The following is a 26,882-nucleotide window of genomic DNA, read 5'->3' as shown; positions in this document are numbered from 1 at the left end:
GGTGAAACGCCCGGACCCTTGATTTTCGGAGCACCAAGCTTCGTCGGCGGATGTCTTGGCAAACCGACCCTCGCAGGAACTCGACGATAACGGTGCAGGGCCCGTGTTAGGGGCAGAAGGGGACGAGACTGAGCTCTCATATAGGCTTGCCACCTCCTTTCGCGCGATGCAACACTGCCAGTCTTTGTTCGCGTTACACCCCTAGGCGCATGCTGCAGTCGGGTTAGGCGAGGCCCCATTTTTGAAGTGGGCAGATTCGTAGCGCGCTCCAGACACAGCTCTTGCTACAGCGAATACTGCTAGCTCCCGCGACACCTGTCCAGAAATACAGGGAGAGCAATTGGACACGCCTGTGCCATCCTTCACCCAGACTCCAAGCTGGCACGCAGGCAAAGGTGCAATTCGCGTGGCCCGCTCAGGAGATTGTTGATCCGCGCTTGCCCCATCCATCTCTAAACCCTGAATATCTTTGCTTGGGACCACCACACCGCTCCCTCGACTCTGCTCTGCCCGGGCGCATCGTGCTCTCCCCCGCCGAAACCTCGCCTACGCATCGACGACAGTCAGCGCCCATTCTTTTTGCCGTTTCGCTGCTCAATGGCTGTTGGTTGCTGAGACACGCACCCCAATCCGTTCGCTAAGACGTGACTGTTGAGCGACAATCACATCGACTCATTGAGCCCACACGCCGCACTACACGCCGGCAACCGACACCGGAAACCGTCGCCGGGCTGCAAGCACTCTCTGGAATTCATTCCTCTGCCATTGGCTCTTCTATCGGACCGCCTCGAGACAGCGGGTATCGCTCCATCACTCTCTCGCTCCCCACATTGGGGCATATTGCAACCAGCCACCATGGCGACGACACACAACGCCAACGGCGCGCTGGGAAAGACGCACACGGCCGACATGCAAGCGCAGAAGCTACCGACTGCGCCCAAGAGGCGGAAGATGCAGACAAAGAAGGTCGAGGATGAGGGGCTCATGGCCTCTCTGTGCACCCTCATCTGCGATCACCAGATTGGTATGCTCTCGCAGGAACTCAACAATGTTGAGCATCACCAAGACTGACTCCCACAGGCATCTCCGTCAACCTCCTCACCCTCCTCGTCCTCACGCACACATTCTTCCCCCGCGCCCGCAGCCGGACCAACAAGTTCTTCCACATGTCGTATTACAACCCTGACACCAACATGTACGGCTGTGGCACCGACGATCTGCCCTTTGTCCTACTGTGGACCGTCATCTTCACTGGTGTACGCGTTGCAGTCATGGAATACCTGCTCGACCCGCTAGCAAGGCTGGGTGGCATCAGGACAAAGAAGGGCCTGGACAGGTTCAAGGAGCAGGCCTGGTTGATTGTCTACTACACCGCGTCGTGGTCCTTGGGAATGGTACGTCACGCAACACACAACATATGGAATGGCAATGCTAACGAGGCTACAGTATATCATGTACCACTCCGAGTTCTGGCTAGACCTGCATGGCATCTGGGAAGGCTGGCCTTTCCGTGAGGCAGACGGCCTTTTCAAGTGGTACTACCTCGTCCAATGGGGCTTCTGGGTCCAGCAGCTTCTTGTCGTCAACATTGAGGAGAAGCGCAAGGACTACGCGCAGATGTTCACCCACCACATCTTCACCACCGCGCTGATGTGCTTGTCATACGGGTACTTCCACATGCGCGTCGGAATCGTCATTCTGACCATCATGGACTTCGTCGACATCATCCTGCCGGTAAGCAGTCCGAAATCACTAGTTGAGCATGAGAACTGACAAACACAGACTGCAAAGCTCCTCAAGTACATGGGCTACTCGAATGCTTGCGACTACGCGTTCGGTCTCTTCGTCATCGCCTGGGTCGTCACCCGCCACGTTCTCTACATGATGGTCTGCTGGTCCATCTACGCCTACGCCCCCGTCGACATGGCACCCGGCTGCTACCTCGCCGACTCCACCTCGAAGTACACCTCCTTCGTCCCCGCATCCAACACCTCACAATTCGAAGCATACGGCGGTAACAACCACTGGGGCAACCTGCTCAAGGCGTACAACGACCGCAACGGACCCATTTGCTGGAACCCGCAAATTCGGTACTACTTCCTCGCGCTCCTCCTCACCCTCCAAGTCTTCTGCTGCATCTGGTTCGCTACCATTGCGAAGATCGTTTACAAAGTGCTCATGGGCAACGCAGCGGAGGATCTGCGCTCAGATGACGAGGGCGAGGACGAGGAGGTCGAGCAGGAACAGACCAAGACCATCTTCAACATGGCGACTACCTGCGGCGAGAGCGGAATGAGCTCCATGACGCCAAAGGAGGAGGAAGTCGGCGTCGATGCCCTCACCTTTGCGCGTCTCAACGGCGCCAGCCAGCGCCGTCAAGCAAAGAGGGAAAGCTCGCGCGCAAGTGGGATTAGTATTCCCGGTCATGGCGATCGCAAGGAGCTACTCGGTCGCATTGGATGTGATAAGCCTTCGTAGGCTTTTTGTGGTCATCACCACAGTGGTCATTGCATGTTTTCCGAGTGCGTCACGAAAAGTCTCGCGGGCGTCTGTGGCGTCATAGACTATATAGTCTTGGGTTCATTTCTTCCAAAGTTTTTGGAAAGGGTGTATAGGTTTCGAGGGAATATACCACCATTTGGCTTGGTGAGATGTGTGGTTCCGTCTTGCGGTTGATGATCATATGTATACCCCCAGAAATCGAGGTTAGATTGTTTTCTTGAACTCATGCGATAGAGTATATGTGCTCTTTCGCGGCCGCTTTCCTCAAATGAAGATGCAGGAGCGTACTTGCATGAATGACTCTTTCTCATACATCTCTTCTCGGACCACAGACTACACGGTCCTACTATTGAGTAGCTAGATCACAACTACAGCCTTCCCCTCCAAGGACTCTTCGGGACCTCCCTGCCCCCACCTAGTCACTCCGCCTTCTCAACCACCAGATTCCTCCTCAAGCCCGCCAACTCCTCATCACCAAGCCCACAGTACTCCCTCATATACCGTTCCGCGCCGCCAAACCGCTCATCCAACATACCCAAACTCGCCAACATGCTCTCCTTCCTCGACCCCACCATACGCAACGCAGCCTGCCTACCCTTCTCCAGGATCTCAGGCGGGAACTCCGACGTATCAGAACCCTCGCTATCCCTTCCTTGGATGATCTGTGCCATCTCCTCCTTCGACAACGCCCGTCCACTCGATTGCGCAAGCATATACTTCCTAAACCCAGGACTTGTCAACAAGCGGGCGACAATCTCGTCTCGAAGGGGCCGGAGCCCCAGTTCGGTGAGTTGGTACTCGTCTGCGATTTGCTCGCGGGGGACGCCGAGGAAGTCGAAGAGGACGCCGAAGAAGATGCCTGTTCGGTCTTTGCCTGCTGTGCAGTGGATGAGTGCACCGAGTTTCTCGCCTGCGGGGCCGTTTCTGGTACTACTACTATCTGCTGGTGGCAGAGACAGACTGGCCAGATACCGGAAGATGGTACTATACGCCTTGCCTCCATCCGTTAGAATACTAGCATAAGCCTCGACAAACCCTTTGACGTCCTCGTCCATGTAGTTCGCGTACCGCTCCGCTAACCTCTCGGGACTGTAATCTTCATCCGAGAACACGGGTGTCCAGGTCCGTCTCACACCTGCTTCTTCCATGGCTTGGATCCAGCCCGGCCTAAAGTCTTGCTTGCCGCTGCCATCGTCGCCGACGATGCCGGCCCAGCCTTTTTCTACTTCGGGCTTGCTGCGGAGGTCGAAGACGTGGCCTACGCCAATATCGCGAACGGCGGTCCAGCCGGCGGCGTCTAATTTGGCCACTTCGGCGCTGCGAAAGAGGATGCCTGGGCGGAGGGTGGCGCCGGATGTGGTGGTGAGGGAGTGGGTGGCTAGGCGAAGGTTGTTGATGTTGGGGATGTGCGTGTAGAAGGGTGGGGAGGGAAGGGTGGGGTTTTCCGCGGATGTCATGGTGATGTGGATGCGATTGTGAATGTGTAGTCGACTTTTTGTAATTGACTCGTTGATGGTATAATCCTGTTCCCTAAGTTGGCCTTTGTGGGAGTGGTATAGATGTAGACGGATTACTCGGTGTGAATAGCTGGTGGTGTGAACGGTTTCAGTTCAAGGATATGAAGTGCCACATGTCAACGGCACAGCTACTAATGCAAGGGGGAGCCTTCACAACACGTGTTCGGTTGGACTTTTGGTTGGTAGTCTTTTGTTTGGGAACAACGTGTGTGATGTGTAAACATCAGCCCCACCATCTTACCCACACTAGCTATGTGCCGAGGTCTAGAGTGTGAAGAGTGAACATGGTACCCCCGCGGCGTAGTCGAGCATAATTCGTAATCTACGCCCATAGCGATTTCTTTGAACGTACTGTCAACATATCCTGTAGGCTCTATCTTGAGAGAAGCCAAGAGGTGCACCAGAAGCGAACGATCCATGGATGTGTTGTTCCCTTGTCATTTGCTCGCGCGTTTGTTCGGTAGACAGATAAGTCTGCAGGCTTATTATAACCATCATCCGGTCTGCCCTTTCCAGTTCATTATGGTCTGAAACTGATGCCAAAAATGACTCTTCTCTGGTTTCTCTCTAATCGTGCGCATTGGGTCATCGCGTAACTGCGGTAGAAATTGCTGTGTAACGTACGTGTGCTGTTCACTTCGCTCTTCACCCCACTCGGTGCGCAATTCGACTATTCTCTCTTTGTGTCTCTGCTTCATACGCTCTAGCCGCGCATCATGTTCTGCAAACGCTCTCTGAAGCTTCTCGCATGTAGGCGGAGGTACTTCCCTCAAGTCATGTAGTTCGTCGTCGATTGATACATAGTGCAAGGTTCATTGGCCTGGTTGCTCGAATTGAAGACCACAGTTAGTAACAGGGCATACACATGGCGATTTCAGAGTATGCAGATAGTATGCTTCTCTCGCCTGAATCAACAGCAGCTTCCGGGCGTCAACCATATATTCGTAGGGCTGGCATATCCGACCTCAGTCGACAAAAGCAGTCCAGACTCGTCTATGGCAGGAGATATGCGTGCTGCTGTACTGCAGGGATCTTGAGGTAGAGAAGTCAGATTCGTTTGGGGCCATGCTGAAGGATCGATGCTTAACTATTCCCATTAATAGGGACGCACGGTATTGTGAAAGTCGTCATTTTCTGCAAGTTTTACTGTTCCCGAAAGCGACAGGAACGTTCCACTGGAAGGGACCTTTTCATCGACGTACAATGCGAACCGGTGAGGCTAGAAAGATGTCTACATTTGTCACGCACTCGGGAGAGACGCACTTCTCTCTTCAATTGCTGGCATGTCGCAAGTGTTGGGGGATTGTCACATTGTCGGGGTGAGGGAGTGTTGTGCGTCGCACGAACGAGCTGCTGTTGCAATGATTCTAGATCCGCCTGCATCGAATGCGCAGCCATAAAAGGGCCTGTCGTCATGGTGAGACGTTTTAGACGAGTGCATGGTTTATTGTCGTCGATGAAGGGTGTTCGTATGCGTCGCGTGGCAGAGCTGCCTAGCTCGCTCATGTGATTCACTGCCTAGATCGCTCATTGGACACCTTACCTTTAGTCAGCATATGTCACTCGAACGTATAATGTCTGACAGCTGGGATAGCCGTTGAATATGGATATAGTATGTATCGTTTGTAGTTGTAATCAGCTCGTCGCTGATGGGTCATCGCTCACGAACCATGACGTATTCACCACGCTAGCCAGTACCGCACTTTCCAATTCCCCAGACACGCGCCCGCACCCCGCAAAGACGTCATCCTTCCATGCAACTCTGATGAAACGCGTTCTCATGCATTCCATGGCGCACGTACTGCTTTTTCCATCTCTGAACACGACACTCATACCCCGGAGATGGCTCCGCCGAATCGATGACGCATCATCTCGCGCGCATTGACGATAACCTTGGAACCTGATGTTGGCCTAGCACCAAATGTCTAAATATCGTGGAGGATGGAAACAAAACTACCAATCATTCCTCCACACACAATACACTTAGCATCTACATCTATGTGATTCAATATGCCGCTACTTCGCTTTACAAAGCCGCGAGTCGCCTCTGCTACAAGCACTACTACACAGGGCTCGAAATGTTCCCGTAGCGCTAGGCCGCATCCCCTGCGGAATGGCGCCCAGAGCAGGCAGTATGCCAGCGAGCCCATCATTCCCAAGGTGCAGAATAGCGATTTCACATTGTACGTTTTGATGCCATCACAACTCTCATCCCGATCCTCCTATAACGTGTATCTTTTAGTAAGTTCGCAGGTGTAGCCATGGCCTTCACCGGCGGTCTCTATTTCGCTATAAATTCAGATCTGCGTCCCTCGTCAAAGCAGAACCTTGCGGCCAATCTCCAGCCGCATCCAACCATGCCAGGCAAGATGGCCGGCGAGAACGAGGAAAACATGCGCAGCCACAAGATCACTATGAAAGGCGATCCCAGCGCACCTGGTGCTGGCAGGCCGGACCCGAATGAAGAGTTGGGTCCGAAGGCTATGGGTCACGGGGCTGCACCTTCACATGTAGCCGATCCGGTTCGTACAAGCTGTACCCCTTTTTTTTCACTTCTTGATTGCTAAGTAACACCGCAGGCCGATCCCCGCGGAAAACCCAGGAGCTTCAACTACATGTCTGGAAAGCAAGAGGGTTTGTCTAATGGTGACACTCACCACAGCTCCCAGATTTCCAAGCAGGGCGAGATGAGTAAGAAGGGTGAGGGTGTTGCTGAGACTGCGAAGCTCAAAGGTACGGTGTCGACTAAGCGACCTGGTCCCGAGAATAAGGAACAGCGAGGCAAGGCTCAGATGGATGATGAGTAGCAAGTCTCGTTGGTTATTGCCCTTGCTATCATTTGATGGGGGGAGGAGATGTATCAGAGAGAGTAGCAAACTGTAGTCAGATAAACAGGCACTCCAATACCATACCAGCAAAGACATCCACAAGCCCACTTGACTATCGCGCATTGTCACATCACGTGTCGATTATAAGCCTTGGCTTCGATGTATCGCAACCAAAGTCCGTATTGTCAGAGCAACCATATTATTAGTTTTGAACTCCTACTCATACAAGCCATGCCATGCCACGCCAACGCACACCGGTTTGACCCAACCCCATCCCCAAATAACACCGTAAACCAGCAGATAACCACCCAAGTTGTTTTCAACTTTTTGTAAGGAGAAGTAGCTTTGGACCTCCTACCAGAGGAGGAGCGGGAAGAGCTTTTAACCGTCGTCGCCAGATTGTGGAAAGAAAGAAAAGGAAAAGAAAGATGGTACGCCGTGATCGCCATCGTGAGGTATCGTACAAGACATGAAGGACTCGGAAGATGGTAGGTGCAGCGCCGTGCAAAAGTTCCGGAGGAAAAGGAAGATATGGAAAGAGGACTTCAACCGGACGTGTCGTTCTTCAAAACGGCAGCAGGGGTTGCCTGGAGTGTGTCGGGCGATGGCGCTGTTGTCATCGAGGTGAATATGGGCGTTAATGTGGCTGTTGATGTCGATGCGGGAGTCGCAGTCGCCTCGGTGGCATCGATACGTTCCTCTTGGGTCGTGGATGGTTTCTCGGCCGCCTTCTCATTCGTACCAGCATCGTACTCTCCACCTCCAATCGTCGTCTTCTTCTCGCACCCCGTCTCAACATCAACAAACGTCTCCTCACTCCCACACCTCGGCAACTTCTTGCCGCTATTCTCAGCAACGTATTCGTCATACGTCTTGCCCGCCTTCTTAGCTTCCTTGCGCACATGTCTGACACGCCATAGCCAGACCGCTTGGCTGGCGAAGATGCCGGTCTCGAGGACCATGCAGGCGATGTATAGACTGGCGCCGAGAGCATCGAACCATTGCTGCGCGACGACGGCCATGAGCGAGAAGAAGGCGCCGAGGTAGTCGATGGTGAGGAACCAGAAGTCGATGCCGATGACGCGGCCGTTGCGCTTGGCGAGCTCGAAGTATGGTGGGATTAGGCCGATGACTTGGATTACGGAGGCGGAGATGGCCATGAGCATCATGGGCCATTCGACGCCGCGGCTGTATGGGCCCTGTACGGTGTTCCGTTAGTCGCTTTCGACAAAATGGAGATTTGGGACGGGTCGTTGACTTACGCGTAGTGTAAGAATGAGGATGAGTTCCATGATACCGAAGCTAGCTGCAAGAGCGATGGTCGCAACAGTGGCTGTCCAGACCCGCCATTTGTTGTGGTAGTAGAGTGTTTGACCCCATGCGATCAGGGTAAGACTGGCGAAAGCTTGAGGTTGGAATTTGAGGGCGAAGTTGAAGTTCTAATCACACGTGAGTAAAAGGTGAGACGGACTGTGAGATGGCTGATGGCATACCTGAACAATCGCGTATACACCGAACGGTACGCCGCCTGCATCGTGTGGTTAGCTGAGTCGACCGGGCTCGTTCATGTGGGGTGTCGCACAAATTGACCAGAGTATCAGCATGGTGCCTGGAAGGCCTTCTGTGCTCTTTCGCCGCCAGTTGGTCCATATTCTTCAGCAAAGTCAGCGAACTGTCATGTGCGATGCTGATGCGTGTGACACTTACTGTGGGATGATTTGTATACACCAGCAGCTGCATTCGGACCTTTGTTAGCAAGTGCTTCGTGGGGTCAAGGGCTTGACGTGGGGTTGCATACACTTTACTCAAGTTAGCATAGCCCTTAGCCACCAAACGTTCGGAGGTACTCACCAGTGCCGAGGGTCTAGAGAACGAGATCGCATGTCAGTATCATGACTCAAGTCAAAAACGTGGGTGGAGCAGAGAAACCTACACCAAGGATATTCGCAGCCTAGCGTTTGGAGTCAGTATGTTGGAGCTGTATGCGATATTGATGGTACTACTCACGGGTGGTATCGAAACTTGCGGTCTGTCCATGGCTTTGGAAGAGTGCTCTCAATACGTCTTGGATGATGAGATGTGGTGAAGAGGTGTAAAGCTCAGTGCGTGGGAGGATGGAAGATGGTGAAAAGAGAGGCCCAGGTGAGACAAGATGTACGATTAAGAGGCCAACTAAAAGGAAGTGTAGAGATGTGAGTTTACGTGATCTGGTGGCGTTTCACGTCGCACCAGGTGTAGTATGTACTATCGCTCTGGTACCTGGTTCGAGTAAAGGAGGAAGAAGTAGCTAAACGACTTCACCAATGGTAGGATGAGGAAGCGGGAGGGTTGTACAAAAGAAAGTTTCCAACTAATGACAGAGCAGTCGGTTACGCCAGCACCGGCACCCAGGTGAAGGCGAAAGTGGTACCCGCTCACACCAGGCAACATGTTGTGCGTGATGACGGAACTGTCAGAGGGTCCCATTTTACTAGCTCTACCGCCGCAGTCGCGTGCAAGAATAAGTCGGCTGGTCATACCAGTGCACAATGGCCTTGGATAGAACGATTTAGACTAGGCAGCTAGTGAGATTTCAGCTTTCGGGGAAGTCATGCCCCTGCTCCCGGCGCTGAAGAGCGACTCCGTTCAGACTCGGTAAGAGGTGAGTGGCTGAGCTAGCGTATACAGGGATACTTTTCCTTCCCCAGCCGATCTGCAATCCGATTGGCGATTCTAGACTTTTCGCTGAACGCATCTATCCTCATATGAGGAAATGGGTCCCACTCCATCTCGATGCAGACGTTGAAGGGGGTGGGTGACGAAACCCCCGGTATTGCATGCATACAAGGCTCGGTCGGATGCTGGGTCCCTGCATTGAGCGACGAAGAAAGAACACCTGGTGGCCACTTGGTAAACCCAATCGCTCACAGCCGGGACAGTTCTGTAGACTACGGAATAATGCACATCGAAGAGGGTAAAGTTAATCTGCATCCAATGAATAACCTTGTAGATGTATTTCCGGATGTGGTCGTGCGTAGACTACCGCCGCGCTCCAAGCGGCTCACGCGAACATCAATCCTGACTGGCCTCAAGGACAGTCCGTCAATCTTCTTTTTGGTGAGGTGACTTCGATCCTCCGGTGAGCTCGGCGAGCGCGTGCCCGGCTACTGTGCATTCCTGCACACTGACGGACGTTCCTGAAAACTCTGAAGGTGGGTAGCTGACGTGCGGTTGGCGGCTGTGTTGAGACCTGCATCACCTGGCATTCCCGAACCACGCCGGTGGGACCCCGCCTGCATAAGATGGCGTCAACCGGATTTATGATTCGATCCAGTATACAGTACAACTGGATTCAGCTAGTAGGAGGCTCTGCTTTCCCCATCCGAGCGTGTGTCTAGTCCTCGGTTCCTGGCGCCTCGCAGCAGTCTGCAGTAGCTGATGATGAATAAGTGGTGGCCGACATGTAAGGTCAACTAGCCAGCTACTACACGCTCAACGCTGTTACAGAAGCGGCACAAAAGGAGTGCACATGCTGCTCTGCTGAGTAGCACAGCCGGGAAGGCGTGTCGCGAGGGACGATAGAGTTCGCAGCTTTCGCGGCAGCTGATAGGCAGTGGGTCGTTAGTAGCCAGCTGAACCGGCAAATCGCCGCCTCGGTCCCAAAGAATATTTTGAGTCATTGCGTCGACATCCGAGCACAATAACGACAGCCGCGCACTGCGCGGTTATGATGATAATGGTTGTACATCTCCAGCCGGATCAGGTCAAAAAGTGGAACCGTTGGGAAAAGGTGGGGTTAGGGGCGTGCGCCATGCACGCAAGCCAGAGAACCAAACGCTCTACCGATCGACGAACTTCGGTTCATACGTTTCATACACAAAGCTGTCGGTTATGTATGCCGGTCGAGAACACATTCTTTGCGCTGTATTCCGCGTGTACGAGGAGGAGATAACGCGTCGACTTTGTGTTGGCACTTGGTACGTGTGAAGGTTCCCCGCCGCCGTTGCCGCCACTTGGCTGTGGCGTTTATTCGATCCAGGACCACATGCAGGATATGTTCCTGGGACGGCATTGCATAATAGACCAGGACGTCTGCGTGTCTCACGCATCTGCACGCTTTCACCTCGCCTCAATGATACCATCTTCTGCGAAAACGAACGAAGGAATCCATATCGGGGCGATCTCCGGCATGATGCAGCGACGGTTAGCCATATTCGCATCGGCTGCACCCATCTGTATTGATGACTGGCACCGAGACGTGGACGGATAGTTGCGCTTCGGCTTTGCTCCTGGACCCACACGAGATAGAGTACCGGCCGGGCGAACTCCGTTCAATGAAGCCAATGTCATCGAGCCACGAGTCTGACATCCTGACCATCCTGGGATCTGAACGGTGAAGAGACGCATAGAACATGGCGTGCAGAGTCGGCGACGTTCGGTATGCCGATGTCGCATACGAGGATGTGCAAGCGGACCGACGCTGAAAGGGTCTGATACCGGGTTGTTCATGTCTGGCTGATGGATTTGTCAAAGATCATCAATCGTGAAGGCATCGTGGTCCGATACGCAAGGAAAGCATCAGAGGCCAGACCAGATGAATCTGGCGAGAAGCGGGCCGATATACCCACTGTGTGGGGAGGACGCCAGTCCCTGGAACATTTTGGGATCTGAAGACGTACGTTCGGCCAGGTTTTAGGCCGTTGACGTGATCAGGATCGACATGTTTAAACTGGCAGGAGATGGCTGGACGAGTATGGCCCCGAGACTTGCCTTAATCAATGTCGAAGCTCCGATGCGTGCGTACTTTCGCGTTCGCTTTGCCGCTGTGCCGTGGTGTTTGTCAACCCGCGAAGCACCAGGGATAAAGCCAGTATAACGCTAATGGACGGCAGGCTAACCCCTGATTTATCCCCACCTTCAAATGTAAAAGCCATGAATCTCAGTAGATAGGGTGCCGTTCCGACGAGCACGGGCGACTCTTGATCGTTTAGTGTGCGGCCGTATATGAAGACTACTGCAGTGAGTTGTATTGAAACCCATTGTTCTGGTCATCAACATCATGTCCTTTCCACCCTCATCTCATGCGCTGGCAGATCCTTCAATGAGAATGATGCCTGATGTCGTCTTGTGCGCGATGTGACCGGTGAGTAGTTCTGCAAGACTAGAAGCCGACGGGAAAAGCATGAGAGCAAGGCGCATCGGCACTTGCAGAGTAGACCGATCGGACAGGATGGAATGGGTCGAAACGATCCGCTACCATGACTTGCAGTTTTTGACCGGTGCGGGAAGATCGCTTGGTGGACGAAAGACCTGGGGTAAAGGCCTAGAGCTGACTGCAGTAGTTGCTTCTTGCGGTCTTCTCCGGGAGAACTCTGTCGGCAACCGCGGAGGCGAGGTATATTCGCACTGCAGGATGTATGTAGCAGTATGAGCGCAGTCAATCCCTCCGTGCAAGTTAGTATACGAGAGGCCCTATCATCGCCCACCTTGAGACACCAGACCCGTAGGTCAGGTTGCAATTCGCGCAGGCAAAATCAGTGTTGAGTGGGTTGATGTATGCAAGAGCTGCAGGTTATTTCGTCATTGGCTCTTGATGGAGTCTGCAATGGCTGAGACTGAGCATACAGTGACTGGCTTCGCTCTCGCACCTCAGCGTTCACTAAGATCGGCCAGCGAGACAGCGATCTTCGCAACGAAGTCTCTTGGTTTTGTCTAGATCGTCAGCATTGTCTTCGTCATTCTCAGTCTTGCTCCATGATGCTCCTCCTATTGTCAATTGCGGAATGAGGACATGATCTTTGTTGGACTGGCTTCGTACTTGCCCGCGCAAAAGTTTCTACTACCCACTAATAGGCAACCGTGGCATCGCGGGATTTGCACTCATGATTCAGCTGCTTTCGCTGCCACACTGAACACACTGGCAACCCGAATCAGATACCTGGTGGCTGTTTCCTGTGACTGTGATGATTAATAGGACTGAACCCATTGGACACAAGAGGCTACTACTGTACCTACGAGACCCCCTCTATATCCTTTGCCACTGCCACCAGCGATAAAATGCGCGTCTCGCGGTGCCTCGCTTGAGCATACCGTCCGTCTCGTAGACCTGAACGTGCGGTGAGAATCTGCCGGGCCGGGGTCGACGGCATTCGCGAAACTGATCGGTGAAGCCATTGCACACAACCACGTCCACAAACACACCCACAACGTCTAGAGAGCGAAATTTCCACCACCACCCCCGGCCCTCGCGAGACTGATCGGTGAAGAACCAGCAAGCTAATCTAGCGTATTTTGGGTATGTATACAAACGTTGTGATGTGGCGTAAGTCGACAGTTGTGGTGTCGTAAGTGTACATGAAGGCGCACAAACAAAGCAAAGTGTGGGCGTTGTGTTGAGGAGACGAGAAGAGATGGGATCGTCGATGGATTATAGGCCCCCCAACATGCACGAGTGGAGTGGAATTTGTTGGTGTGGAAACTGCCTAGGTGTGGAAGGTGCGAAGTATACTCAGGATCTGTAGTTGCGATGGGAAGGAGCAAAGCCATGTCAGCGCACTCGTCAATGGTCATGTCTGCTGGAAAGGCCCCCCAACATGCACGAGAGCGGAGTGGACTTCTGTGTGGAAGGTGCGCTCCTCGCGCTCAAGTTTGGCAGTCACAATAGGAAGGAGCAAAGCCGCGAGATACTCAAGCACATAGAACGAAACCGTGAACAACGAACAGCATTTATGACCACCGGGGTGATATTAGAATGTTAATTACTACTTCCTACATGAAGGACCAAAAGGCGGGGGAATAAGTATCGAAAAAGCTAAGAAAACATACGAGAAGCAGTGTCATGTCGAGGGACAGTGTAACCACAAACGTGATCCAAGGGAGCTATCACTGTCGGCTAAAAGATGGAAAGGCCCCCAAATAAGAAGAAATGAAGCCCGGCATCCGACCATGTCCCTTCCGTGTCGGCATTGCACAAGCCACCTATTACAAACGCCCGCAGCTGTTGATGATCAATACACCTTTTGACGACTCGATGGTTTCCCGTGGCAAGCGCGCTACCCGTGCTTGACCAAGACCGCAGGAGATGCAACAGCCGGATCCTGAAAGCGAGGTGTGTTGGCGTCATCTAAGCCTCGTCTGCGTCGTGGTCTTGCAGTTGGCCGCTCTGTTCCCTGTTCATGCGGGCCTCGATCTCCTTCAGCTGGCTCTCGCGGGCCAGGAGCTCCTGCCGCTTCTCGTTGATCTCGCGCTGGACCTTGACTTCGATCTCGCGCAGCTTCTCCTCTTCGCGTCGCAGTTGCTCCTCCTTCAAGCGCACTGACTGGCTGGCAAGATCCTCGGGGTTCATCGACGAGTCACTGTGGGATGTTAGTACTGATATTGTAGTAGAGCGGGGACAAAACTTACGCAGCAGCACCACCTTCGACACTCTTACTAAGCTTCTCGGTACGGTAGTTCTCGTATAGGAAGTCATGCGTAATCTCCTTGAGATCGGCAAGATGGCTGTGGAGGAGGGCGCTTCGCACAGCCAGGAAGTCGGAGTGGCGGGGGTTGTCAACCTCGACAATACCCCAGGGGTATTGGCGTGCCCGTACCCGTCGGCCGTTGATCTCAACAATGTCCTCGGATCCAACGATGGCGAAGGGCATCAGGCCGCGGAGCTCGGCGTTCTCCTCGACGGTGTCCTCGTCGTCCTCCTCGATGTCGTAGGGGAAGTTGTACACGGGGATGCGGTAGTGCTCAATGTCCTCCATGACCAGCTTCTTCGACTCGGCGAGCTCGGCGGGTGTGAGGGAGTCAGCCTTGCCGATGACGGGGATGACGTTGCAGCGGGGTGAGAGGCGCTTCATAAGCTCAATGTCGAGTTCACGGAGACTGCGGTGTGTTAGCTGGAGCTGGCTGAGGGGCTCGGCATACATACCCGTGACCGGTGGGTGTGATGAAGTAGAGCAGGACATGTACACGGTCGTCGCGGAATCGGGGGTTACGCTTAATACGCGATTCCTCTGCGAGAATGCCGTCGTACTGTCGCTCGAGGTAGCCGACGATCTCTGAGAAGCTGCGGAGGGTAAGCGTGGGTTGTGGTACGTCCTGGAAGATGCCTACCTGGCCTCGTTGTCGATCTGGTCTCCGAATCCGGGTGTGTCAACAATGGTGAGCGAGATGCGGGTGCCCTCCTCGTCGAGTTCTAATGTTTGTTAGCAGCCGCACGCGATGATGATAGCCATTGGTCCTTATCGGGGCGACGTACCGACTGTGATGGGCTTGATCTTGACGCCCTCCTCGACGTGTGCCGTTGTTGGGTCGTCGACCTCCTTGTGTCCGAGCACCTGCTTGCCGCAGAGGGTGTTGACAAAGGTCGTCCGGCCGGTACCAGAGGCACCACAGACCATCAGACAGAACTGGATACCCTTCTTGACATTCTTCTTTCTGCGCGTCTTGTTAAGCGCCTGAGACATTGTTAGCGGGTGTGGTCAATGGCAGGTGGTGTGGTGGTGGGTAGGGCGGCATCGTGGCCTGAGGGAGACGTGGTGTTGGGGAGCGTCGTACCGAAGACATGATGAACTCGGGGGCGGTGAATGTGATGGGTGTGGTGGATGGGCGGCGTGCACACGCAATGGAGACAATCTAGCGATGAGGCGAGACTGCTTGGGGGTGAGACGGGGGCGTATGTCTGTGGTGTGGTGTTGGAGCGGTGTCGTCGTGGAAATTTGGGGACGTTGGCAGCTACTCCCTGCGCGATGCAAAGGGGCTCGCTAGCGGGAAACACCCCGGTCGCAGTCTCCTTCTTGGCGCGACCACCTGGCGCGACTGATTTCGGCAAGATGTACAACACGAGTGATTGCGAATTGACATTGATCACGAATTGTATTGCGAGTATGTGTAGTTGGCAAGCACAACGCGTTGGTGCTTTTCTAATGTCTGCGCGCTGTTCTGCCCGGTAGCAGTATTCAGCGGGGTACTTTATCAGGGTCTCGAAGCTCAACATTATAACTTGAAATGGAAAGTTAGAGAATCCCATCACTCACGTGCGGCTCTGCGCGGGAGGTGGTAGTAATTCTCCGGTCATAGCAATGGGACTGATGATGCCCAAAAGCATCGTTGCTCATCCATCAGGTCCTCAAGCCGCGCTTGCCCTAGATGGCTAGCGCCGGGAGAGCTCAGGTGGATCCCGAGGGCGTGACCGAGCTCTTGGAGGAGCCGTGGACCCTCGATATCGCTATCGACCAACCCTCTCGCCGCTATTCACTCTCGCCTTGCCTCAGTCGCTGCTGAGAAAATGGGTCTAGCATACTCTCGGACACCGCGATAACGCTTTCGGCGCCGTTTGCAGGCCACTTTACGTTCGAAGTATCTCAGCACAGCGCTCCACCCACCTCCGCACTGCACCCAAGACGCCCCACTTGAGCAGTTGAAACGACCTCCCGTACAAACATCCGCTCTATTCGCTGCGCCCAGCATGAACACCCGGCCCATTCTAGACTCTGATGCTGGGCCCTTTGTGCTCTCGGCATCCTTCAACGCCGACTGTTCTCACTTCTCGGTAGCTTTGGAGAACGGGTTTCGCGGTATGACGCGCGCATACACCTTGAAGGCCCCTGCTAACACCTCCAGTATTCTCGTCTTCAACATGCGAAGAGAAGATTTCCAGAGGTAGCTCCCTATCCTAAATACCGATCACATCCCACTAACAAGTCCACAGAAGTCGGCGGCGGCATCGGCTGCGCAGAGATGCTCGGCAACAAGAGTTACATCGCCCTGGTCGGAGGAGGGAAGCAGCCCAAGTACCCCCAGAACAAGGTACCTCCTGAGGACCCCGACTGGAGCGTCAACGACACTGACATCATCTACGAGGTCCAAATCTGGAACGACAAAACCGAACGCTTCACCACGTCGACCGAGTTCAAGACGCCCGTCCAGCGCGTGCGCCTGTCGCAGTCACACATGATCGTCGCACTGCTCAACTCGATATGCATATACAAGATGAAGGTGCCGCCGGTAAAGTCGGCGGAGTACGAGACAGTCAACAACCCGTTTGGGCTGTGTGAGCTGGGCACGAGCATCGTCGCATTTCCGGGAAGGGCGGCGGGCCAGGTCAAGATCTACGATCTCAACACGGGCAACGTGAGTATCATACCCGCTCACGAGAGCCCGTTGCGCGCAATCGGCATAAGCAGGAACGGCGACCTCATCGCAACAGCCAGCGAGAAGGGCACTATCATCCGGTTATGGTCCTTCCCCTCCTGCACAAAGTTGGCAGAGCTCCGTCGGGGCGTCGACCCCGCTGCCGTCTTCTCTCTCGCCTTCTCCCCCGACGGCTCGACCCTTGCCGTGACATCCGATAAATCCAGCCTCCACATCTACGACCTCGTCACCGCAACAAATGCCTTTTCACAAGCCGATCCGTCGCAGCACAAGTATGGTATCTTGTCCAAGATTCCTGGTCTGCCCCGCGCGTTCTCAGATATATATCCTACGGCCACGGCCAAGTTCGAGATGGGCGACGAACCTACCACTTGGGGTCCACACGGTAGGTCCGCTACTCTGAGTGCTGGTATCCCGGGTGTGCCGGGTGGACGGCCGACCAAGGGGCTCATCGGATGGCTCGACGATGAGACTATCCTTGTTCTCGGCGCTGGGTACGATGCGCGATGGGAGCGCTTTCGCACGGGGCGGGATGATAGTGGGAAGAAGTGTCTTGTTCCTAATGGATGGAGGCGGTATATTATTTAGCGAGACATATGGCCGATTACGAGAGACGGAGTTATTGGTAGAGAGTCATGGTTTTTATTGACCGTCGATGAGATTTCTCTTACGGATACGGCGTTTCGAGACTTGATCATAACGAGGCGTTGGTTGCATCAACTTGGACAGGCGTTTAGATACCCAATCTTCATTCTCTTACTACGACCTTCGTCTTGCGTTATTCAAGTTGTGTACAGAGATTTGTGTTTCAAACCTTACACGGTCGACACCTTTGCTAGTATTCACTTGCTAAACTTTTTTAACTCGCGGAGAGGTGATGGCATACCTAGGTAGGCTTCGCACCGAGACTAAAGCACGTGCATTTTGATAAATTCAGTCGAGTTTGCATTCTTTACTTCTCTCTCTTTCTCTTGTTGCTTCTATACAATCTCCACCTCCTCCACCTATCAAAAATCTCGCGCTCCTTCTCCCGCGCTGAATAGTAACAGACACACGGGAAGCTGTTGTATACGCCCGACTTCTCTCTCTCTCTCTCAACTTTGTGAGACACAACTCCTAAAACACACCACTCAGATGCCGAAAAACACCCATTGCTCTGCTTTCACATCGGAAGCCGAATAGTCCAACACACAAACAGAGATACATAGAATACATGACAAGAAGGCTAGGAAAGAAGGGTAAGTTGTGAGTGTGAAGGTAAAACAGCACAATGGCTTCAAACGAGTAAAACGAACAAAAGATTTAGAATTACTCTGATTTGAATGTAGAAGCGAACTGAAAAACAAAGACAAAAAACGGGAAACTTTGGGTATCGTGCAGAAAGGTATGGTAGCCACAGTTATAACACCCGTGTGCGCAACTTTCTGTGTTGCACGGTGTCAAATATCCAATCAGCCCTAAAACACCCACATAAATTCTCCTTATCCAGCTCCGCGTTGGCTGTCGAAGCGAGCTACCCTTCGGTAGATGTAGCTGTGCACATGATGGAAGTGTATTGTAGAAAGTTGACGAGGCAAGGAAACATTCGTGGCAGGGTCGTAAAGAAGGGTTTGGTGTAAGAGAACCAGTCTCTCCGCGCCCTTTCTCTTCTTCTTCTCTTATAACAAGATGAGATAGTTGCTGGGCGCGATACCCGTCTCGCCGTTTGGTTTCTTAGCCTGCCACCACCGTCCGCTCACGTCCGAGACTTCGAGGATGTCGTGTTTTTGGAAGCTGATTTCATTCGCGTCATCCGGGTTGGCTTCGTAGCTGTAGATGGCCTTGGCGCGGTACGGGTACTCGATGGAAGCTTCTTGCTGGTTGTTTGCGTCGTCGTTTGTGGGCGTCGAGACGTTGTTGTTCATGCCGCCGAACTGGGGGGCTGAGCTGTTGCGGCCGTTTGCGCCGACGGGGCCGCCGGGGTAGCCGGAGACGGGCGACGAGGTTTCGAAGCCGTTTAGTTGGGCGGATGTGTACATTTGCGGCGGGATGTTGGCGGTTTGGGTTTCGGGCCGGTTGGTGTAACCGTTGGAGATGGGGCGGGAGGAGCGCGAGCCGGGGTGCTCCTTGTGCAGGGCGTAGGAATCGACGAAGGCGCGGTGGCTGGCTTGTGGTTGCGAGCCGTAGTAGAAGATCCAGACGATCTGGGCTTGTTAGTTGGGACTGGTGGGTGGTGTGCTGGCATGACTTACGGCGATCATGGAGAGGAGGATGTAGCCGGCAGCCGCGGCTTCAAAGGGAGCGACGGGCGAGTAGACGAGCGAGTTGACGGATGAGGTGGTGAAGACCAGGCCGGCGGCAAGGAAGCCCACGATCTGCTGGAATTAGCAAGTGCATTCGCGTGGTATGCCGTGACTGCTACTTACTGCGACATGATACGTCCTCTCGGCATCCGAGGCGACTGTGACGGTGACGCCAGCAATGCAGAAGAACATGAAGACAAGCGTCCACCAGGCGAAGTTGGGGAAGCCGCCGTGGATGGCTGATATTATGGAGCTGACAAAGGCGATGACCCAGGCGAGCTGTATACCACGTTAGCGACCAGATCCCACGACTGCCGCGTACTCCGGGCTACTCACAATGCCAATCGATATCGTGGCCAGCGCAAAGGGATCCCCGATGATGCGGCTCATGCTGAAGCCCTGGGACCTCTGGCCGTAGCCTCCGTTTTCCATTTTGCGTAGTGAAGGAGAGCCGCCCAGCGAGCCGTAAGCGGGCATGTGTTGGTGAAAGCGGCGGGGAAAGGGGCGATTAAGCTATGCTATCGCGGGCGCAGGAAGAGCAGGAAGAGCGGGAAAGAGCGTGGGTGCAAGATGCGGTATTATGGGTGAATGTCGAGAGTCAAAGAGTGTTGTGGGCGTTGGGCCAGTATATCGGCGCGTTGGTGGAGTTGTGCAGGGCAGCGAACGGTGCACAGGGCGCAAGCAGCGGGAGGCGGGCGTCCAGTGACCAGCAGTGTTGGTGGGCGCGCAAGGCTTCTGCGACTCTGGCGGCTGCGTGAAGGTGGATTATGGCAGCAGGCGGTGGGTGTCGAGGGAGGGTTACGGGCGAGGGCGGGAGCAGAGCGAGAGATGCGACGGTTTCACCTTGGGTTCCCAGTAGTTCTCGATTGGCCGCGCCGGCTGGAATGGCTAAGGGTTGTTCGGGGATTGCAGCGCTGCGGGTCCCACTTGTGCAGAGATTAAAATGGCACCGCGCCCGTCAGCCAAAGGCCTGGACAGCTGCACGCGCGTTTAGTGCATTAGTGCCTTTCTGCCCGTCGAGCCGCCGTACACAGACAGATTCTACTGTGTGTGTTTGCTCAGTGCTGTGTTTATCTCATCCGGCTGTTGCTCGACAATGTGTTCGACAATGTCAAGCTGTTCACGGCCATTCACTCATTCACCCATCCACTCTTCAATACGCCAAGCCAAGACGTGGCGCAGCTAGTACCACCTAGGTACGTCGCTCAAAGGGATCCCAATACATGGCGACGCCTCATCATGCATCCTCGACTCGTCACTCAAGAACACCCCGAGAACCCTCCCACACACAGGACATCCCCGTCCGAAATGTGGTACTTTGATTAAATCTCCAATTTACACCGCTGCTGTCATACACAACTGGTCTGACAGCTGCAATTCCACTGCACAAGTCTGGCTAATCTCATGTGCACCCTGCGTCGCCGTCAAGGCATGCCATCCACGTTTCCCCATAGCCTGTCTTGATTACCCATGGTAGCCGACACGTGCGCCGCGTCCATTTGCGGCTGAAGCTGTGTCTAGGCGCAGTAGTTCCCAGGCGAGCCAGGAAATTGACGTCCGGACCATTGTCGGCGCCATTACGCTTCGGGGCCCTGGGCCAGGTCACCAAGCTGACACGAGACGGTCATGAAACGCCGTGCTACGGCACCGAACCCTCCGCAGCCCTACAAAGTTGCTGAGACCCTCACTTGACCTCACTTTACATCATTCAGCAAGAAAAAGCTGGCGCTTACAAACTCTTTTCGTGTTTGAACTATCTGCGACTGCTACCTGTGACATGGCAAAGTGTTTCCGGTCAGGGTGGTGCAAAGGTCAATTGACGTACGTTACTGTACCACGCATCAATTTCCCCATGGCCGTCGTCATGATCGGGAAGTTTGTTTTGCAATATGTCACTTTCGGATGCTTGCTTGATCCGAGGCAACGCGTCGTTTTTGTAACATGCGCGACTCTGGATCGCTGCAACGATGGTGACACCGCTCCACATGCTCGCTGCTGATCTGGTCCACATGCCCCGCCCAGACTGCTGAGCCTCTATCAGATGTGCAAAACTAGAATGACGGTCGCGGGTACCGGCTGTGGCTGTGACGAGCGCGCCCAAGCTACACGTGAAGCACCTGGCATCTGTCAGCCACGCCTTGAAACCGTCTGACGTCGGTATTTGCGCAACGCATGAAGTCCACGTACCGTCAACATAACGTGGTTGAGAAAATAGTAATGGACGTACGGTGTCTCAGCAGGCGATTGGTGCTTCTGCGCGGAGACTGAGGGCACCGAGCGTGGCATTCTTGATTCAGTGAACTGTTGCGTGATGCTGACAGTTCTCACAGCTCGTCCTCCTCAGATTCGCTCTCCTCGCCCTTTTCTTCTTCGCGTGCCACGCCTTTTTCCTCCTCGGCAGGCCTTCTCCTATATTCCTCCCGCACAAGCGCTCTCAGGGCCTTCCTGAGCCTCTCGTCGTAGTCGACCCAGCATCTTCCTGCGCCGAGGAGCATGACCTGCTGGTACCGCTGATTCAGCAAGCCGTTCCTTTTCCGCAGCTCGGATATCTTCAGTGCTTGTTGTAGTTGGCGTTCTTCTGCTTCAGCAATGCGCGGTCGCAACACGGCTAACTTGGCGAAGCCATCGGTGGTGGGTATCTGCTGGTCTTCGAGAGCTTGGAGCTGTGACGCAGTTGTCGCGAAGCTTGTTGCGCGTTCGGTCACCAAGACAGCTTTCTGGGCGTTGTCGAGGGGAGGACCGTCATCGTTGTCGTCGTGTTGTGTCTTGAGGACATCTTTGTGCTTGCTCACTGGTGACGTTAGCCTCGAATAGTGAGGGAGACAAGGGCTGCGTACGTAAGTTGTTGGCCTCGTCGAGTAGCGCAGTCTTGCCCGCGAGCTGCTGCAGTGACTGCTCGATCCTGTGTATGCGATCCGGGATGGTCTTTTGCTTGTCCTTGGTGTTGTCCTGCGGGCCGCCCAGGATATACTCCAGGCGATCCAACCGCGATTCCAGCAGTGAGAATGTGAACAGAACCGCCTCCTCGTATTCGTCCATGGTTGTGCTGGATTCGGTGTTTATGTTCGCCTAGACGTGTAAACGCGGGCGCGTACCTCGAGCGGAGCGGATGTTAATTTTAGCGGCCGCTGATAAGCCCCCGGGTTATGGGGCCTCGAGACCAGACGTCAGCGGAGCACTCCCACCCTCGCTTTTCACTATCAGCTCGAGCTTCCATAGCTCTGTCATCACATTCGCTTGCCTGTGCTCGTCATCGCAATATAGATAGCACCGCCGCCAACCCGCAACGGATGAACGCGCAATAACACGAACCGCGCATTTCGCACCCCAGAGCATGGCTTCCTACTCCGCCATCGGCCCCGAGCCAGCAGACGCAGACCCCATGACCTCGAGTACCGGGTCGCTGAGAGGGCGACGGTACGATAGCCTCGTATATCTCTTATCGGACGAAAGCTGACCCAAGTAGGAGAGGCAGAGGAAAACAAGACGTCGGATTCAAGGGCCAGGCAACATGGATATCCAGTGTCATTAACCTGGCCAACACCAGTATGCCCATGCCAGCTATCCCACACGACACCATGCTGACCGTCTACAGTTCTCGGTGCCGGCCTCCTCGCCATGCCCTCCGCGCTCTCCAAAATGGGCATCTTCCTCGGCATCTTCGTTATCGCATGGGCTGGCACAACCGCAGGCTTTGGCCTCTACCTCCAGACGCGATGCGCCCGCTACATTGATCGCGGACATGTCTCTTTTGCGACGCTTTCTCAGATGACATACCCGAACCTGTCTATCATCTTCGACGCCGCTATCGCAGTCAAGTGCTTCGGCGTCGCTGTCAGCTATCTTATCATCATCGGAGATCTGATGCCGGGTGTGGTTCGAGGATTTGCGCCAGGCGCTGGAGACATTACCTTTCTGGTCGACAGGCAGTTCTGGATCACGGCATTCATGTAGGTTGTTTGCAGGAACCTGAGGTGCCTTATACTGACCAAACCAGGCTCATCGTCATTCCGCTGTCCTTCCTGCGCCGTCTCGACTCACTCAAATACACCAGCGTGATCGCCCTCTTCTCGATCGCCTACCTCGTCATACTCGTCGTAGCCCACTTCCTCAAAGGCGACACGATAGCCGACCGCGGCAACGTCCGTGTCTTCGAATGGGCGGGCCCCGTCTCCGCACTCGCCGCCTTCCCCGTCATCGTCTTCGCCTACACATGCCACCAGAACATGTTCTCGATCCTGAACGAGATAGCCGACAACTCTCACTTCCAAACAACCACCGTCATCTTCGCTTCCATCGGAGGCGCATGCGGCTTGTACATCCTTACCGGCATCACAGGCTACCTATCCTACGGCGACAACATCCACGGCAACATCGTCTCCATGTACCCCACCGCCGCCGCCAGCACCATCGGCCGCCTCGCCATCGTCATCCTCGTCATGTTCTCCTACCCCCTCCAAATCCACCCCTGCCGCGCCAGCATCGACGCATGTCTAAAGTGGCGCCCCGGCGGCCGCAAACAAAGCGAAAGCAGCCCCTCACGCAACACACTCATGAACAACACGCCCAAACCCGGCGCCCCCAAGAGCAGCGAGATGAGCGACCTCAAATTCGCAGTCATCTCCACCGTCCTCATCATCCTCTCCTTCATCACCGCCATGACCGTTTCCAGCCTGGAGAAAGTACTGGCTTATGTTGGAAGCACGGGTTCTACGACGATTTCCTTCATTTTACCGGGGTTGTTCTACTATAAGATCTCTGATCCGGAATCTTCGCACCACCAACGTCTTGTCAAAGACGAAGACGACGAAGATGAGTATCAGAGTGGAGAGGCGGAGGGGTACGTTACGAGCGAGGGACATCTTAATCGTGATTTCAGAAGGGGCCTATTGCGTAATTTGGCGCTTGCTTTGAGCATTTACGGTGTTGTTGTTATGGTCGTTTGTCTCATTACGAATACCTTTTTGGTCGCGGCGCATTGAAGATGGTTCGATCTTGTTGCGTTTGGGGAGATGGTGTTGCATTTAGCGGGAGTTATTTGCTTGGGGCTTATCTATTAGACTGGATGGACGGATGGCATGGAATGGCCCTGGTGTTGGAGTCAAGTCGATGGTTTCGACGGTTTTGTTGTATTCGCACGGGTTGTACAGGTACATGTGTAGCCTTGTCGTAGTTTGAAGCGAAATAGTAATCGTACCGCTCTTTTCTCAAGAAATACTTCCATTATGCTGTGTCACTGCGTTGATCTTCCGAAGCGTTGCTCGAAAGTCAAACTCCGCATATTGATGTTTGTTGCATTGTTACAAGTTATACATTTCGGACATAGCCTCTCGTGGGCTAGGATAGATGATTTGAAATACCAGCCCTCTTCAACGTAAGCTTCCCCATGCCATGCCTTTGCTGATCTTCTAAGGCTGATGTTCTTTTTTCCAAGAGCGAGAATCTGGTTGCTGTGTTGTGCACGTTTCCTTGCCCATTTGATCCTGGAAACCGCCTCGATTGGGTCACTCATACGGCATGTTTCGTATACCATTCGATGGATCTTGATGTGCCCATCCTATACGCTTCTCTCGTTTCGCCCTCCACCTCTCATCCACCCAATCCTCCCACGCTACTCGCGCACCCAAGCACCTAAGTAGCAGAAGCCGTCTCCTTAGTCCCGCCCTCCAAATTCTCCACCTTCACCCCCGGCTTCCCCCCTCCTTCACCCACCGGATTAATCAAGCTCTTACTCGCACTCCCGCTCTTCACCACCATCCCCGCAATCTTCCCCACCCTATACTGCGGCTCCAGAATCCCCACCATGGACAACAACCGCCACGCGGTATCTGAGGGCTGGGCGCCGACACCGACCCAGTAGCGCGCGCGCGACAGGTCTAGTTTGATGTCTTTCCAGGGGCGGCCGTGGGTGTCGCCGGGTCGTGGTGGTTGGGGCTTTGGGTCGTAGGTGCCGAGGACTTCTAGGGGGCGGGAGTTGCGCGCTGTGCTGTTATCATTTATTAGTGAACAAATCTTGATAATTGAATCTGAGCGATGATTTTGAAATTGGGCGGTGGAGTAGAACATGTAGGCATGTGCTGGTTGCAGTATTTGCGGACTCCCGAGATGGGAGTGTTGGATGGAATTGGGAGACGTACCGGGCGTGTGCGACGACGATGTTGTAGAAGGGAGAGTGCTTCTTGCCGAAGCGGGCGAGTCGGATTCTTAAGACCATGGTGAGGTGTTGTGCTGGGGAGGTTTGGTGCTGTTGCGACGACTGCGCGAGCGGCGCGGGCGGTTGGTTGGTGGTTTGGGTATATCTTTTTGCTCCGAGGATCTGCCGAGATGCGTGGGCACGTGCGAGGTGGTATACTCCGATACACGCATTCAAGTATAGTATATTTTGGACATCTCATAAGCAAACTAGGAAATGCTTCTGTATACCGATGCTGACTTTGAAATCGATGTTGCGCTTCGTTGTGGTGATATGTCATGATCTTTGCGATCACCTCATCCCGGAGCAGTGATGTAATGGCAACACCGTGAAGGTGTCCAGGTATCTATGTTGCGACAACCACCGTCTCCCCTTTCCACTATACGAAACTGTTCCGATTCAAACATTCTACGATGGCTCTTCGCGTGAGTTGATTCCCCAAGATCTTCACTTGGGTATCAATGCTGATCTTACTTTGCAGACTCTCTCGGCCAAAAGCGCAGCTGCGCTTGACCAAGAACTCATGTCCTCGGGCGCATTCTCCATCGATCAACTGATGGAACTCGCGGGCCTCTCTGTTTCCCAAGCAGGTACGTTGTTAGTGTGTAGAATCCACTCCGTCAAGCTGACGATTCAGTCTTCAAACTTCAACCCCTCAGCAAAGGCAAGCGCATCCTCGTAGCCTGTGGCCCTGGGAACAACGGCGGTGATGGATTAGTCGCAGCCCGTCATCTCTTCCACTACGGCTACCAACCTACAATCTACTACCCAAAGCAAAGCAAGAACGACTTGTATCAAGTATGCTACGATTCAACTACCAATTCACACAAACTTACACTTCATAGCGCCTCAAGAAACAACTCGAAGACCTCAAAGTGCCATTCACAGAAGACTTCACGTCCGCACTCAAGCAAACCGACCACATCGTCGACGCAATCTTCGGCTTCAGTTTCTCCGGCGAAGTGCGCGAGCCCTTCCCCAAAGTCATCGAAGCTCTAGCATCGACCTCTGTCCCTGTGCTCGCCGTCGATGCACCATCATCGTGGGATATCGAGGACGGGCCTCGGGATTCTGGACCTGGCAAGGGCTTCATGCCACCGGCTCTCATCAGCTTGACTGCACCGAAGCCGCTGGTTAAGAAGTTCACTGGGAGACATTTCCTCGGTGGCAGGTTCTTGAGCCCCGAGATGGCGGATAAGTATAATCTTGATGTTCCGAAGTATGAGGGCTTGGATCAGGTGGTTGAGGTGCCGGTTGAGAGTGAGAAGCTGTAGATAGCAGGCATGGATACTTGATCCTAGCTTCAGAGACACGGTACGATGTTGTTTTGCGCATCACGATGCATGGTCAAGGTGTTTTGGTACCTGCTTGATGAGTGACTAGCGCGGTTTCCCCGCAGAGCCGCGGTACGGCTAACAGCGGTCTTGAGATGTCATCC

At 54.1% G+C, this 26,882-nt stretch overlaps 9 protein-coding genes across 9 annotated transcripts; 5 read left to right on the top strand and 4 right to left on the bottom strand.

Moving 5' to 3' along the window:
* Nucleotides 1-855: 855 nt before the first annotated feature.
* Nucleotides 856-2,478, top strand: J4E78_005906 (uncharacterized protein; the record flags this gene model as incomplete). The annotated part of the gene is made up of 4 exons (XM_049366521.1): nt 856-1,024; nt 1,081-1,394; nt 1,447-1,734; nt 1,783-2,478. 4 exons carry the CDS (start codon nt 856-858, stop codon nt 2,476-2,478), a joined length of 1,467 nt encoding a protein of 488 aa, XP_049222247.1.
* A 443-nt stretch (nt 2,479-2,921) lies between these two features.
* J4E78_005905 (uncharacterized protein) lies at nt 2,922-3,959 on the bottom strand (the record flags this gene model as incomplete). The annotated part of the gene is made up of 1 exon (XM_049366520.1): nt 2,922-3,959. One exon carries the CDS (start codon nt 3,957-3,959, stop codon nt 2,922-2,924), a length of 1,038 nt encoding a protein of 345 aa, XP_049222246.1.
* A 2,321-nt stretch (nt 3,960-6,280) lies between these two features.
* On the top strand, nt 6,281-6,826 carry J4E78_005904 (uncharacterized protein; the record flags this gene model as incomplete). The annotated part of the gene is made up of 2 exons (XM_049366519.1): nt 6,281-6,541; nt 6,599-6,826. The coding sequence occupies 2 exons, from the start codon at nt 6,281-6,283 to the stop codon at nt 6,824-6,826; spliced, it is 489 nt and encodes a 162-aa protein (XP_049222245.1).
* A 566-nt stretch (nt 6,827-7,392) lies between these two features.
* On the bottom strand, nt 7,393-8,013 carry J4E78_005903 (uncharacterized protein; the record flags this gene model as incomplete). Its single annotated transcript, XM_049366518.1, has 1 exon — nt 7,393-8,013. The coding sequence occupies one exon, from the start codon at nt 8,011-8,013 to the stop codon at nt 7,393-7,395; it is 621 nt and encodes a 206-aa protein (XP_049222244.1).
* Nucleotides 8,014-13,949: 5,936 nt separating this feature from the next.
* Nucleotides 13,950-15,282, bottom strand: J4E78_005902 (uncharacterized protein; the record flags this gene model as incomplete). The annotated part of the gene is made up of 5 exons (XM_049366517.1): nt 13,950-14,181; nt 14,231-14,698; nt 14,745-14,882; nt 14,930-15,011; nt 15,075-15,282. 5 exons carry the CDS (start codon nt 15,280-15,282, stop codon nt 13,950-13,952), a joined length of 1,128 nt encoding a protein of 375 aa, XP_049222243.1.
* Nucleotides 15,283-16,283: 1,001 nt separating this feature from the next.
* Nucleotides 16,284-17,557, top strand: J4E78_005901 (uncharacterized protein; the record flags this gene model as incomplete). The annotated part of the gene is made up of 2 exons (XM_049366516.1): nt 16,284-16,392; nt 16,527-17,557. The coding sequence occupies 2 exons, from the start codon at nt 16,284-16,286 to the stop codon at nt 17,555-17,557; spliced, it is 1,140 nt and encodes a 379-aa protein (XP_049222242.1).
* Nucleotides 17,558-18,627: 1,070 nt separating this feature from the next.
* Nucleotides 18,628-19,683, bottom strand: SHO1 (Transmembrane osmosensor; the record flags this gene model as incomplete). Its single annotated transcript, XM_049366515.1, has 4 exons — nt 18,628-19,152; nt 19,201-19,323; nt 19,375-19,530; nt 19,588-19,683. 4 exons carry the CDS (start codon nt 19,681-19,683, stop codon nt 18,628-18,630), a joined length of 900 nt encoding a protein of 299 aa, XP_049222241.1.
* A 2,902-nt stretch (nt 19,684-22,585) lies between these two features.
* J4E78_005899 (uncharacterized protein) lies at nt 22,586-24,233 on the top strand (the record flags this gene model as incomplete). The annotated part of the gene is made up of 3 exons (XM_049366514.1): nt 22,586-22,643; nt 22,847-23,201; nt 23,249-24,233. The coding sequence occupies 3 exons, from the start codon at nt 22,586-22,588 to the stop codon at nt 24,231-24,233; spliced, it is 1,398 nt and encodes a 465-aa protein (XP_049222240.1).
* A 1,734-nt stretch (nt 24,234-25,967) lies between these two features.
* On the top strand, nt 25,968-26,718 carry J4E78_005898 (uncharacterized protein; the record flags this gene model as incomplete). Its single annotated transcript, XM_049366513.1, has 3 exons — nt 25,968-26,034; nt 26,082-26,242; nt 26,290-26,718. The coding sequence occupies 3 exons, from the start codon at nt 25,968-25,970 to the stop codon at nt 26,716-26,718; spliced, it is 657 nt and encodes a 218-aa protein (XP_049222239.1).
* Nucleotides 26,719-26,882: the final 164 nt, after the last annotated feature.

The sequence above is a fragment of the Alternaria triticimaculans genome (genome assembly GCF_023758025.1).
Source record: "Alternaria triticimaculans strain BMP 0046 chromosome Unknown scaffold_7, whole genome shotgun sequence".
Classification (NCBI taxonomy): Eukaryota; Fungi; Ascomycota; class Dothideomycetes; order Pleosporales; family Pleosporaceae; genus Alternaria; species Alternaria triticimaculans.
The sequence above is the reverse complement of the archived record's forward strand: the minus strand, read 5'-3'. Positions and strand labels throughout refer to the sequence as shown.